At 35.4% G+C, this 15,755-nt stretch overlaps 1 protein-coding gene across 1 annotated transcript in view; it reads right to left on the reverse strand.

The window, feature by feature from the left end:
• Positions 1-1,646: 1,646 nt before the first annotated feature.
• NRAS (NRAS proto-oncogene, GTPase) overlaps positions 1,647-15,755 on the reverse strand; it is an 18,611-nt gene continuing 4,502 nt past the window's right edge. Inside the window, exons 2-6 of the mRNA XM_072426165.1 lie at positions 9,983-10,110; positions 9,199-9,377; positions 8,623-8,782; positions 8,027-8,150; positions 1,647-6,904 (exon numbers count right to left, since the gene is read on the reverse strand). Of these exons, the coding sequence (XP_072282266.1) occupies positions 8,031-8,150; positions 8,623-8,782; positions 9,199-9,377; positions 9,983-10,093 (570 nt within the window). The 5' untranslated portion in view covers positions 10,094-10,110 and the 3' untranslated portion in view covers positions 1,647-6,904; positions 8,027-8,030. The remainder of the gene's footprint in view (positions 6,905-8,026; positions 8,151-8,622; positions 8,783-9,198; positions 9,378-9,982; positions 10,111-15,755) is intronic.

Here is a 15,755-nt window from a genome sequence, read left to right on the forward strand (position 1 = left end):
TTTAAGAAATCCATTCAAGATTTACAGGATCACCCAGATCCCATGATAGTCTATGTTCTCCAGTCTTTAAGAGCTTTAATATATCAATCCCATAGTGTGTGCTATTGCAGGTATTAATGTGCAATGCAGGGCTCTGCAGAGGGAGTAGGTGATTTTCTCCACATCCCTGATAAAGAATTTCTAGATGATATAAGGTATCTTCTTAGCCGTTTAGATTATTCAAAAAAGATATAGAGGCACATTTCTTAATTCATCTTCATCACCATAGACAAAATTAAAACAAGGGAAACAAAATTAAATTATGCGTGCGATCTGCACTTTTGTTTCCCATTGAAGAAAAAGCTTCTGCGCATTCCCAAAAACGGGTATGCGCAGAAGGAGCAGCCAGAAGCCTCCCAGGATCCATGTCATATGTATCCCAGAAGGTTCTTCAGTGATCAAGACAGAATGGGGATTGGCTTCACCTTTTTGTTTTATTAAAAGAAGAGTTTTAAACCCCCTCCCCCCTCAAAAAAAAAGGTAATGTTTTAAATTTTAGTTTAGGTTCACTTTAACGTGTGCTCTAAGCCATAAGGTATTGAAGATACTCTAATAAAAAGTACAGAAATGTGCAATGATTCTGCAAGAGAATACAAACAGGAGACCCATTTTAGGAACCAGAATCTACCCAAATTACATGATAAAAGTTGAGATGAAAGGCTGGAAAAAGTAACAATCTCATGGTTTTGAAGGATTCGCAGTATAAGGATGGTGGTATTACCTACATTTTTTTCTAAGCTTTCTGGCTTATGGGTTTGATCATCCTTTTTATATAATGTGATAAACAGGGAAAATAAACCAGAATTTATCAGAAAATATCATGGAGACCAAAAAGGATGGAGGGCTGCTAATACCAGACTACTATTATTTATGGGTAGAGGTCTACAGAGGATAACATGGTTATAAAGGCACCTAAAATGGCTAGTTGGTCTGTCTGTCTTTAATACTTTCTGAATCACTGACCAAAATAAAAAAGTAGGAAATTTGTGTTCAGCTAATAACATGCATTTAGCTGCATGCTTGCTTGCTTTGGATTTGTGATTAAAACTACTAAAGCCTGAGCTTTATATTTAGGAATATTGTTTAGAAAAAGTTCAGCAATAGCAGCTTCTATGCCATGTCACAGCTCTCATAAAATAACTCACCACTAATATTCCACCTTCTCTCCTTACCCAGTTACTCGCCATTTACAGATTATAAACGGTTCTGTGGTAAGAACAGCAGCCTTCAATGTTGGAACCCGGATATTACACTGGAGCTGTACTGTTCTCTGGCACTAAATGGTGAATGTGTCTGCCTATCCCCGTGGAACTATAATTCTTCTTTAATACCTGTAATAACTACCTAGTATAAATTCCTTTGTTTCACATTATATTTTCCTCCTTAATACTGCACAGACTAAGCTGTCAAGAGAAAGTGAGTTTAAGACAAACTAATTTTTTTCAGAACAAACAATATTGCTACCCTATTATAGAGAATGGAAGAAATAACTGATTTACGTTTGTAATAGAAGTAAAATGCCCATACTTACGCTTTTCTTTATACAAGAGAAGTTAAGTTGTTTTTTTTTAACTTTAGATGTTAAAAGAAGACTGAATAAATAGAAACAAAGATCAATTAGAGGTTTATTGATTTTTTTTCCCATAAAATTAAAGACAATTTTTTACAACATTTTTTTTTGCATCTTACAAAAATCAAGGTATGATTAAAGTATACCAGTAGTGATAAAAGTGACATTTGCTTGTACAGCAGACACTGCATGTGCTACTAGAGTATTCTCCGGGATGCCACCACCTACTGGAAGGGCAGTTTCACTAAATGACTGTAAGGTATCATAGGTGGGTGGGTGAGTATACAGAATATAGCAGCTATTTGCACTTTAGAGAACACAATGTACATGGGCCTCTAGATGACAATCCTAATGTGTGCTTGCAGAGAAAGACATCAGGTTATTTTAATTTGTTTTAAAACTCAGTATTTCTTTACGATTTTTAAACTGCCAAGGACCTTAAGTATCTTTGTACTGCTGTGAGAAAATGCCAAGTTTATAAGCAATTCAATTGAATTCAGAATGTTTCTAGAGATAAATAACTTTCCAATACTGAGTTTATTGTGCCAGAAAAATGACACTGAACATCAATTTAAAACTAAAAGCCAAACCAATAAATCTCATCTGTTCAAAAAGAAAACTCTAAAGGTACATTTTTTCGCTGGAAATTTTATTTTCTGATTGTTTCCAATGACGCTGCGGATAGATACAGCTTAACTCTAAAGCTTTGTTTTTCCATTTTTTAGTCCTTCACTCTTCTGTACAACAAACTGTGTTTGGGTGAGTCATATTTTTTAAAACTCGTTGTACAAATGTTAGGTGTCAGACCTAGAAAAGAGCCAGGCATTGTTGGAAAGGAATAAAAGTTGTCAGCATTGGACCAAGGACCAATACAATCACAGCACAAAAGTAACTCCAGCAATATACATAATTTGTCCCACTTCACAAACACAAGGTGTCTTTTGTGTAAATGTGTTTTTAATGAGCTGTAGAAACTATATTCTTAGGGTATACACTTAGTACATTTTTCTGCATTTGCTGCAAGGATACTGCAATAGAGATGAGAATGCATCCAATCCATTGGAACCAAGTTACAGTGGGGTCATATGAGTCCTATAACACAGCAAAATGTAACAGTGGCTGAGGCCAATTTATTATCAATGGACCCTAGATAAAACAAACTTAGAACTGTTTTCCATTACAGCCAAGCAAATTATATGTTGATTATTGTGTGGATATGATTCAATTGTTTGTCCTGTTTTGCACATTACAACCTGGAAGTGGTTTTTCATTGGACTTTATGCAATGTACTCAAGATAACAAGTTTGGGGTTTGCTCAACATGTGGTGGAATCCCCAAACACATGGCAGAAGGTTCTCAGGTAATATGAAACAAACTTTTGGCCATCATGGAAACATCATGTTTGGTCAAAAATCCTTCCCATCACCCCAAGAACTCATTCATTATTAGGGATCGCAAAACTGGTCAGGATTTAAAAAAAAGATAGATTGCACCAAACAAAGGGCAATTCTTGAGGAAAACCTGTTTCCATCTACCAGAGATTTTGGACTGGAACTAAGGTTTACCTTTCAGAAGGATAACAACCCTAAACTTTCAGCTAAAGCTATGCTGGAGTTGTTTAAAGGGAAACATTAAAATGTCTTGGAATGGCCCAGCCAAAGCCCAGACCTCAACCCAATTGAGCATCTGTGGCATGGTTTAACGTTTTCTGTACACCAATGGAGCTGAAAAGTAGTTGGAGCAGTTTTCTCTTGAGAGATGGGTGAAAATCCAAAGCTGTAACTGAATTATTTTAACATGTATGAATGAATCAAATGGTGTCTAAAATCTATTTTATTCTAGGTTGTAATGTGACAAATCAAGATAAAACACTGAGAGGAATCAATACTTCTGCAAGGCAGTAAAATCTGCAGAAAACATAACTTATCCAAAGTATACTTTGCATATTGCTGTCACAGTTAGTTTCCTTGGTTTTATACAAAGCAATAACATATTTCTGCTTTATAAACTATAGTTATATAGATATATATAATTTATGAATTTACATACCTGAAGCAATAATACTTTAACAAAAATACATTAAATTGATTTATGTACTTTCAGCAGAGATCACCTAAATAATATTAACGTGTGGATATTCTTATACTGCTACAAATGTTTGTCACAGATTAAGCCTAATAATAATATTAATATATATAGATTCAATTAGGCCCAGCACTACTTTCCTCCCATGGCATGCCAGAGTTTGAGGTAGTGCTCCCTATATTGACAAGTATGTGGGAGAACTTATATACTAAGAGGAGTGCCTGTTCATCTCTGCCATCACAGAGTAATGGAGTGGGAGAGCAGGAAGTACATTTCCAATTAGAGTAGTTTAAGGCATTTTCAAGTGAAAGTCAGTTAAAAATCATAACTCATGTACAAAACTAAAAAAGGAAGAAAGTGGTAAATTCATTTTTACCTTTAAAACACAATCTGTATAAAAAAAAAACCAATCCCAGTGTCAACAATCCTGCCTTTTGAGCATTTAAAAATATTGCAAGTAAATGTGTACATAGCCTATTAAACTCATCTATATGAATAGAGATGAATAGGACCCTCTCTTTAGTCCTTGATTAGGCTGTTTAAACTAGCCAGGCAGGATGGTTGGATGTAATCATTTAAAGGCCAAAACGCACATCAAAGCAGTTCCTGTATGATCATTGCAATGGTTTTACACATAATAATAGGCATGTGTCCCCCTCCCTTCACACACAGACACATAAACCTTAAAATGTAAAACTACAATTACAATTACGTTTATTTTTCCGAACTACTGACAAAGACATTAGACAGCAAGTAAAAGGGGTCGATTTGCTCCATGTTCAATTAAATTAGGAGAAGTGTTGACTTAAATCACACACAAACATATTCAGAAAAAGTGTCTTTTTTCATTTACCTTGCACATGATTATCTATTCAAAGCAAACAATGCTTCACCTCACTGATCCAAGAAATTATAGTTTTCAAAGGAAACGTTTTGGGGTAAATTGATAAACTATACTGTATTATGAATTTGTTCAATGCTTGTTTACTTGTTCTGTGTGAATTGAAATAGAAGAATGGGATGGGTGAACATACTTGGGTAGGTATGTTATTAAAAGGTATGCTATTGATATTTAGCAACTGGTATACATGATTGTTTTGCTGCAAGGGGCAAAGCCACAAGTAAAAAGTGAGTACATTATACTTACTATAAGGGCAGGCAAGAGACATTATGAATGGCAACTACTGTACTTGTACTGTATTGGCTGGTTACTAAAGCACAGGGAGGATGCAGCCACTTTGCTGCCCTTAACTGTTCAGCAAAAAAATTATTAAAACCAATGCAGCCTGTAGACTGAATGCATAAACATACTTGTTGCAGTGACTTCAGATTTTATTTATGCATTTCTGAGAATATTTGCCCATTACTATTGATTACCTTTTAAAGTACATTTGTCAATTGGCACAGAACAAATAAATAATAAATTGTTAATCATTATACCCCTTAATGTTAACTTTAGGAAGTGTAATTTTTAATTGGTTCTCTCACTTCAAACAGAATGAACAAACAAGCAGTTTCACTAAAATAATTTAATGTGAACTGTTTATACCCCTTACCTTGGAAATCAACCCCCACGTGTGCCTTCAAATGCCTCCCCAAATGTGTGTAAATTATCTAAGGATTGTCAAGCTTTACATTTACAAGTTCTGTAAGCTAGGAAAACCGCTTACAATATTCTTGCATACAAGTATGCAAAGTTTGTTATTTACCACTGCCATGAGTTTAAATTAACTGTAAAGCATACTGAAGTGTTAGAAAAACCTATCCTTTATACCTTTTATTATAAATATGCTTTCTATTTACTAGTGCAATAAAGTGATTGTGCTTTACTGCTTCAAATATGTGTCTAGACACAAACCTTTGTCAATAGATTTCTGTTTAAGTACGCAAAAACCTTGTTTATACTTTTTATTTATTTATATGATTTCTGTATACCATACAGCAAAGTAGTGATCATGCTTTACTGCTCTAATATGTTCTATAGGCAGTTTTTCCTTTTTGATTGTCCAGCTTATATGTATGTCAAACAAATGACCAACAGGGGCAACCTATAAAAAAAAAAAAAATTATATATATATATTCAGGTAAGCTTTTAAATGAAGCATCAATCATTTTAAATACCTTGGGTTTTAAAATTGCCTTGGAAACAAAAACTATATGCTTTCCAATTTTTCTTCTTTCCTCGCCATCTGTCAGGAGGGAAATAGAAATCTGATCTGTTAAATATTACTGCAGATTCTCGTTTCTTTAGTTCAGTTTCAAGGAGATAAATGTTTGAACTTGATACCAATACAAGAGAAAACACTTATGTGCTTAAATCCTTATAACACCAGCCAAATATTTCCCTTGTATATGGCCAATGGGACCGTTGAGAGCCAAGATATACAATTTCACAAATACATAATTGTATACAATAAATGCCTTAATTTTCAGACAAACACTGACCAAAGTACGAATACAAAAATTAAAACTACTGGTATTAATATGACTATTCACCAATGAACTGTATGTGAGTATGGTTGTGATTTAGTGCTGGGATGAGTAAGGCAGACGGTGAATTACTACAAAGAAGTCGAAGTGTGTATTCTGATCCTCCTACTGTTAGGTGTGTTGCAGTTAACAATTGGCAAAGCCAGTAAACCAGCAGTAGATAAGTCAGCCCAGGGTGAGGGCCACATTGGAAAGGAGACACTTGAATAACAGGCTTGTCCTTACAGCAGTTGTAAACTTATAGTTTGTCTTGAATGTCAAAGACCAAGAAATGAGTGACAGTAGTATGTATGACATTGTGTCAGTTCAAAAAGCTCAATCCATCGCTATATGAGATGTTTCTTTGAGCACAGTGGTATAGAGCCAAAAGTATTCACACATCAGAGGAAAAAGTCCGGAAATACAGGAATCCTTGAGATGAAGATTTTCACCAGAGTACACAAACAGGAATCTTCACATCACACTCCTCGGTATTACCACTTGAGAACAGTCATGTCACAGGCATTACCTTTGGTATTTAAGTAGCACAATGGGTGAAATACACAACTAAATCATTGTGATAACAACATCCATATAAAAAGTGCACAGTGATAAGACCATCTGTGAACGAGGTATAATATTTGTTAAGTGGCATTTCCATTAAAACAGTTTTTGTGCAGGTGGGTTGTGTGTTTTGGTCTTCTGGTAGAAGATATCTTCAGATTTTTTCTAATAAGAAATCTATAAATAAGAAAACATTTTTTAGTGAAGTTAAGGCCATAACATAAAAGTTATACGATTTCACGAGAAAGCTTTCAAATTGACCTAAAAGTCTATTTCTGCTGATCAGTGCATGTTGATTCAAGATTCTAGAAAGCTTCCAAAAAGAATGAAGACCTGTATGAATTCCTTTAAATTCTCATACAAGCATAAAATAGTATTTGCTAGTTAATAGTCCTGTACACTGATTAGCCTAAACATTACAATGCTAAAAGGTAAACAGAATTACTTCTTACAAGGACACCTGGCAAGGGGTGGGATATATTGGAGAGTGTATTCTAGTTTGATGTGTATGGGTCAACCAGTGGGTTATTAGAACAAATGCCAACAAATGTATACAAGTGTTAGGACTGGACCACAAAGCATTGTAAGAAGATGGCCTGGTCTGAATAACTAATTGTTTTTAGATCATAGGGCCTCTATATATATGCATCCTTTACTTAATAAATAGATGAAAGCATGATCCACTATGGGAAGAAAACAGGCCAGCAGTGGCAGGATAATTCAACATCTGCTGCAAATGTCAACTTATTCCTCCCATCCTCTGATTTGTTTTACCCCATTTAATACCTATGATTAGGCCCATGAATTGAATAAAACACTAAAAGAAGAGATGTGCAAGTTTTTTTGTGAGGCACTGTATCAATATGTTGGCAGAAAGCTAAACAAATGAAAATCCAGCAGATATGCAGCTTCTTCAGTATCTGGCACAAAAAAACCTGATTCACTAAAAGTAGTAGATCTTTCTTTGCAAAAGTAATTTTCACTCATCTTAGTGAATGAGCTAAAAAAAATGAAAAATTAAGGATACACTCAATCAGCTCATTAAGCTTAATGCAAGTGACAAGTAACTTTAAAAGTGAACAAGTTTTTTTTTTCTTTCAGAAATCTAATGTTCTATCTATAACTGTACAAACATTAATGTCCCTAAATGATAAAATTCAGCCCCACTACATGGCCAAGTCTACTACTGAACTACTTGCATGAAGCAACCAACCTTCAAACCTGCACTGGCTTACAATTTATATATGTACTTACACTCAAACTTAGACAAACAAAACCACCTTTATCTAAAGCACTTACCTATTTACATGAGAGTGCAGGGCAATCGGATACAGCCCTGGCTGCTGTCTTCACTGCTGTCCAGTTTTTTCATTCTGTACTGATGGATTTCTCGGACCAGTGTATAGAAAGCATCCTCAACACCCTATAATATAAACAAAGGAAGGGTGAAAAAAATGTAAAGATCAAAAATGATTTAGTTTTTTATTCTATTATATAGAAGTTGTCACTTTCCATGTTTATTCTCACTTTTTTATTACTACTATTACTACATACTTTAGTTGTACTTTGCACAATTTTATAAACAGAAATACCAGGTTACCTTCATGAGAATAGATACAAAAGATTCTAGAATGCCCCTAAAGACACTTTTACTTTTGTCTGCGTTATTGTTAGGCAATTTTGACAAATATTGTCTTTGCCTTGATGCGTGACTGAACACTGTTTACTCAGATTGTTAGGAGACTTTCTACAACTTGTATGAATAGAGGAAAAAACATGTCAATAAAGGTGTGTGCTCAGTTTTCCTTGCTAAATGTCTGTTTATGTCTTTCCTGTAATATAGATTTTTACCAGGTTTAGTAAAGTTTCTAGTTAGGAGGGTATAATGCTCATACCTGTCTTGTTTTTGCAGAGGTCTCAATAAAGGGGATGCCATAACTCCTGGCCAGCTCCTGAGCTTGTTTGGTATCCACAGTTCTGGTTGGTAAATCACACTTGTTACCAACAAGTACCATAGGGACATCATCGGAGTCTTTTACTCTCTTTATTTGTTCCCTGTGTTAGAAGAAAGTTTTATTTTATTAGGAAACAGCTCACATAAATAACAAGCTCTAAAATACAGGAATGATATGTGGATAATGTTCAAATTTTTGTAATTGTATGTAAAAGTTAGAACTGCAGTACTCTAAAACATTAAAAAAACTCAAACGAAGAATACTAAATAACCTCATATTAACCATTGCTTGCTTTTTGCTGTAAAAAATAAGCCTACCATCAAATTATTTGGTACCAGTAAACCAGAAATGTTAGGAAAGCACAGGTTCCTCTTGCATTTAAAAGTTATTAAAAAGATATCTCTATGTCGTCAATCTCCACTGTTGCCTAGTAATACCTTGGAGAACTGAAATTTAAACACACCAGCAGAAATGGTTAATAATGTTTTTTTTAAATATTGAAAAGCACAGACTTACCTATAGGAATTGATATCTGCAAAGGATTTGCTATTGTTGATAGCAAACACACAAAGGAACCCTTCACCAGTTCGCATATACTGGTCACGCATTGCACTATACTCCTCTTGGCCTGCAGTGTCTAAAATATCCAGCAAGCACGTCTCTCCATCAATTACCACCTGCTTTCTGTAGGAGTCCTAGAGAATAAACAATAAAAATTCATTGCAATTAGGTGGACACTACAAGCTTGATTAATTAAAGCTCTCCAAGGCTGTAGAGGATACACTTTCATCAGTGAAGCTGGGTGATCCAGCAAACCTGAATTGGATTTGGTCCAGGATTGAAAACTTTTGCTTAAAAATAGCAAATGACCTAAGAAATCTATTACAGGTTTGTTGGATCACCCAGCTTCAAAGATGAAAGAGTATACTCTCCAGCAAGCTTTAATAAATCAGACCCTTTGGGTCTGAATATTCTTTACTGAGGTCTTAGATCTCTTGTGGATCTTAAGCTGCTAAGTCTGTTCAAATTAATTGACATAGCTCCCCACCTGCTGTCTAGTTTAGTGATGTTGGACCCAGTGTAGCCTTGGTACAATGTACAGCATACTTGCATTAAAACATTTGAGCACATGCTTTGGTTTAAGGTATTGTCTTCACCTACACATCTATCTGTATTGGCTGTGCTGTATGAAATGTACTGCTTACTACACAGCTGGAATTTGAATTCCTTTTTGTAAAACAACTTGTACAAAAGAGTCTAGGAAATAAAATGGGACAAATGGAAAATTATTACAACTTACCTCAATTGTTGGATCATATTCATCTACAAAATGGTTCTGTATAAGCTGTATTGTTAAGGCACTTTTTCCAACACCTCCAGCTCCCACCACCACCAGTTTGTATTCCGTCATTTCTTCAATCTTATTCCCTGATAGACAAAGAAAGTGGGTTTAGTTGATCTTTTAAATATAGCCTGTATTAAGGTATACATCATGGTTTCTATTGTTGCCTTTTTTCTGAAAATGACAGCTACCTGTGTTGTCTTTGACCGCACTGCTTTATGAGAAAATAAAAAAGCATAAACCCGGCAAACAATTCATCTGCACACTTGTTCTTGATCAGTTTTAGAAACTACTGGATTATCTTGACAACAGCAGACTACATATAATTTCTAGTTATAATTTTCCTTAATCATAATCACAGACAAGTTTTGTGAAAAGATGGATTTATAACAAGAAGTTACAGAATTTGTAAAACGTTAACCATTTTGCTAGACTAATGCCACAAACAAGTTGTATACAATTTACCAAACAGCACTAATCCAAAAACTGAGATAAATTTATTTTGGGTACTGTGAAAATTGAACCTAGTGGTCACATGCTATGAATGGACAGCAGTCAACAAGTACATCATACCTACTGTGAAACAGGTACGTGGATTTCTACTGTTTTGGGGGGTTAGTGACTAGGAAAGTATGAAATGCAGAGGATCAGAACACCAAAGTAGCATTTTTGTCCAAGAAACAGCAGTTTATATATTCTCTCAGAATAGGTCCACTTAACAACTCATGTCAAAATGAATGCAGAATTTAATCAGACTACTGGGGAAAATTGCATTTATCAACCTAGAAGCTAAACGTGATGTTAATTATTCAATACACATTTCAGTGGCTGCAGGGTTCTGGAGCAGCCATACAATCTCATGACAATTCTCATTTGAGAAACGTCAGGGAGATCTCAAACGTACAAAAAGTAATGAGACCATTTATGTCAAGAAGAATATGCAGCTTTATCACATAAAAAACTAAAGGGCTTCATTTAAAAGTGTAACAAAAGACAAGACTGTAAACCATTAAATACCAAAGGGTATGCAAAATTGTGACCAGGAACAATTTATCACTAGGACAGATAGGACTCTGTTTCCTTGGGTTTGTGTTTACCTGTAATTTATATATTTGATGCAAAATATAACTTTCTAAGTTTGCTCCTTGAAATGACATTACATTAGTGTGACTTTTATGTAATCTGTAATCTATAACAAAAAACTTACCTGCAATGTTAGCAATTAGGTTTAGATCTAATTTGATTATAACATTATTATTCTATGCAGTTACCCATTTTAAAGTAAAGTATGCTTAAACTGTCTGCTATAAGCATTTTTATGTGAGATTCAAGGAGAAGAATTCAGTCATGTAAAAAAACATCACCTTTACCATACATCTTTTTATGGTAGTATCAATAAATGTTACATAAACCATTGTATCTTACACTCTTAAGTCTTTTAAAAGTGCTGTTAAAAAATGGAGTCTTGATTGACATGGCTCTCATACCTTCCAAAGCCTGTGAAAAGCACCTGGGGGACAGAGGAAGGAAAGGGCAGGACATGGCTGGGAAGGACGGGGTCTCGGGGGATGTACAGACTGCACACAATATGTACAAAACAGTTATAGTTTTCTTTGTGTTACTGCAGAGAATGCCTAACTGTAACATGAAATTATTCTGCTTAACATCCAGCTCCTAGGAGTACTTCTATTATCCTCACATGCTTGTAACAACATTTGGAAGCACAGCATGTAGCAGGGACAGCTATCTGACAATATTGAAGAGGCTCATGAAGGTTGCGACATCTAACTTTGAATCAAAAAGCAGTTTATGTTTCAACACCACCTGGAGGAGATATAGTACCTCTGACAAGTATTGATTGCAGAGTTTAAAGTGAGAAAAAAATGCAAAATTTTAGAATTGTTCAGGACAAAATGTAATGGGAAATCTTTAGTCACACCTGGTCGGGGACTAAACAGAACATTTGCTCCCCCCTTTGGGAGACTTCCTGTGACCTTCAGTCTCATCTCAAGGACATGAAGTAAAGAATCTCAAGGACATGAAGTAAAGAATCCAATATTACACAAGCAGCAAGACAATATATTGGCAAAGGTGTCTATTCTTCATAAATCTACCTAGATAGATAGAAAGATAAGGGTCACCTCTTTTGGTATAGAGAATTGGTATTGTAATAATATAGAATTTGATTAAACAGTACTACTGGATCTTTCACATCCACTTTTATCTACCCATGAATAATATGGGGTCTGACTGTCCTCCCCGACCTGAATCAATGTTTCTCAACCAGGGTTCCTTGAACAATGAGTAATTTGTGCCTCTCAGGTCAGTTTAACTGACACCAATAACCTTTTTTGCTATATGTAATAGTGATGTTCTTCCTACTGTCCAGCAATTTAAGAGGCATTTGTTCCACTGACCACCACACTAATATACTCTGAATTGTGGATATAGTAATATTAGCAGGGTTCCCTAAAAAACATTTTTTCATGTTAAAGAGGTTGAAAAAGGCTGCTGTAACATAACATTGTACCCTTTTAGCCTGCCCATGAACTGCATACACAGCATATCGCAGTGTGGTGCCGGGCAGTTTGGGCACTCCTGCTATTATTAGTTCTCAGGTTAAAGTGTGAAGCGAGGTAAAATGAAAAAACAGCTCTAGTTTATATTTTTCAATTCACAGTTTTGAAATGAACACTGGTTGACTTTAACTCCTTCTTTAGTAAATTATCTTGTGTCACCTTATTCAAAATGATTGGACACAATTTTCCACAACCAAAGGGTTCTCTGACAACAGCAGACTTTGGTCACTGCTGAGCAAAGTGTGAACCAAAAACAATGTATGATAGCTACCTCCTTGCTTTTTTTTATTCTTGGTTGGCTGATAAAAGGTAACATTGGTTGGAAACCTGGAACTGTTCATAGAGTGAAAGAAAAGTGGAAGGTCGTTTAAAACCTTTGAATGTGCATTGAATTTACCAGGTTTATAAATGCACAGGCATTATGTTATTGTGAGGCATATTAGGGTGTGATAGTTGATAAGGACTTACTTTGGTGCTATTAAAACTTCATACACATTGGTAATACACAAACACACAATAGATGTAAAAAATCAAAAAGTCTATATACACACACCTTCCTATACATTTAGGCCCCCTTAGCACCAGCTGCTTTTTGTACTTGTGAATGCAAAGCCCAGAACATACATACATATAAAAACATACATAGGGACCATTGCTGCAGTAATGCACAGCAGTTTTTGGTCTGTTCCAACAAATGACCCATGCTGGCTCCTATATCTTGCAGAATAAAACATATATGTGTACCCACATTCATCTTCAATTAGAAACGTTATGCACAAAATAAGCGTGTTCCAGCAGTGGTGTACAACTCTACAAATATGTTAACAACTCCAAGGAATAAACATGTATATGTACTGAAACAATTCATTTAACAGGAAATATTATTCCTTAAGTATCTATCTGAAGGAAATGAGATAAAGTTCTTTATAAACAATTAACTTCTGGTTATGTACCGCACACACATAAAAGAGATTTAATAACTGTGTGCAGTATGTAGGCCTTAATGATTTTTTGTGTGTATAGTTGCAGATAAACTATAATAACACAACATAAGTTATCAAATCATAAATACGTTTTAGGCCCAACACTTTTGGCCTGATTTAGTAAAGCTGTCCAAGGCTAGGGAGGACACCAGTTTCATTAGTGAAGCTGGATGATCCAGCAAACCTGGAATGGATTACTTAGGTCATTTGCTATTTGTTAGCAAATGTTTTCAGTCCGAACCAGATACATTCCAGGTTTGCTGGATCGCCCAGCTTCACTGATGAAAGTGTATCCTCTCCAGCATTGGAGAACTTTCATAAATCAGGGCCTTTGATGGAAACAAGACAAGAGAAGAACGTGAAATGTCCTAAAACCTTTAGAATACATTCCAATACAGCAGAAGAATAACATTAACCCAACACAGTATTAAAATGCGGATGGGGCAGCGAGTGCACAGCATACTACACATAATATGAAACACTGAGTGTGCTTTTTTAAACAGTTAACATTTCTAACCAGACACATCGGGGTCTATTTAAAAAGAAGTGAATCTGATATTCATCAAACATTCTGCAGTGTCAATGGAAAGATGGACTTGGAACTTTGCAGATACCTCTGTAAACAGAAAAGCAAGAAAAATAAAGCCAGATCTGAATAATCATCTCTTGCTGTGCGTTCCCCATTGTTAAAAAAAGAACAATCCAGCACTTGCTATCTCTTAGAATGAAGTATGTTTGCTCAGGTATAAAATGAAAATCAGCATCAATGTTATATATGCTCACACATAAAAATGTTACAAGCATAGCTTTGGATTTACAGAAACTGGGAATGATGCTCAATCCATCATTCTATTGTACAAATGTCAGTGAAGAAAGTCACGCCCAAGTAACATTTCCTCCCAAAGAATATTCCAGTGTCACATAATAGGTAACTCCAAATACTCAGAACTGTACAAATAAAAATAATATGTAATAAACATACATTATAACACAATTGTTCATCTAATATAAAGTAAAAAAAAAAAGAAAAATGAAACTCTGCTGGTTCCGAGTCACATTTATATTTGTTTTTTGTTTTTATTTCAAAATGTTAACACACAACAATTGAAAAATATTTTTAGGAAACTTATATAACTTGTATATGCAGCCTACTCACTTCCAATAACACAAACCAAGATAGTCCAAGCTGGAACTCTCTGATCAGCAAGGAGAATGAGGAGTGCCAATTGAAGAGGTATAAGACTAGGCCTGGTTACAAAGTGCAACAAGATCACACAAATAGCAGGGGTCCTTTTACGCTGTGTGCTGGTGGTATTAGACTTCTCAACTTTCCACTGTTCTAAATAAAAGTTAACCAAGATTTTTCATTCATTGTGCACCCGGATCGTATTTAACCATTTTGGGATTTACTTATCATTGGATAACATTGGATGAAGCTGTAGGTAGCCCCTGTGGTGGGTAATGCTCTTACCGATGCCTCATCAGCAGGAATTTCACAGCCGACACCCTGGTTGCTTGCTTTTATCTAAACACCTACAACATGGAAGGGAGCCGCAGTAATTGTGTATAATAAAGTGTATAATAATCAAGTGGTCAAACTGTGGACCAGCCTGATCTCATCCATAATGGCCAAATATAATCATTAGCAATCACTTTATCTTTCTTCAAACATAACTAAAATTCTTAACATAAACTTGTCATGTTCATCAAATGTTATACACTTTCATTATTAATGTGTATCACCTGCTTCTGTATAGTTCTGTTGTTTCCTAGAAAAGCTAGAATATTAGACAGCCTTAAATTATTTCCAAGCCTAGTTTAGGCAAGCGGCGTCTGGCCCCATGGAGGCAGTTGGGGGCTTTTGACAAACCACTGAATTGTTTAGCGCTTAGTTGCAGCTCGTCAGCCGAACAGAAACAGCCACGGAGACATTGCCTGGGAGTCTATCTGAACAAGTCTTTGGTTATCAAACTTAAATGAATGGAAGCTTGAATGGATTTTACAAAAGATCTGCCTGATATGAATAGAACATGGGGGGCTCTCACGGAGAAAACCAATAAAAACATGAGCATTTATATACATAAACCCGTCCTTCAAATAAAAACCAATCACTGACTAAACTAGCTTGTTTTGTTCTACGGACGTTTGCAGGAGGCAATACAAGAAAAT

Source organism: Pyxicephalus adspersus, chromosome 1 (assembly GCF_032062135.1).
Source record: "Pyxicephalus adspersus chromosome 1, UCB_Pads_2.0, whole genome shotgun sequence".
Classification (NCBI taxonomy): domain Eukaryota; kingdom Metazoa; phylum Chordata; class Amphibia; order Anura; family Pyxicephalidae; genus Pyxicephalus; species Pyxicephalus adspersus.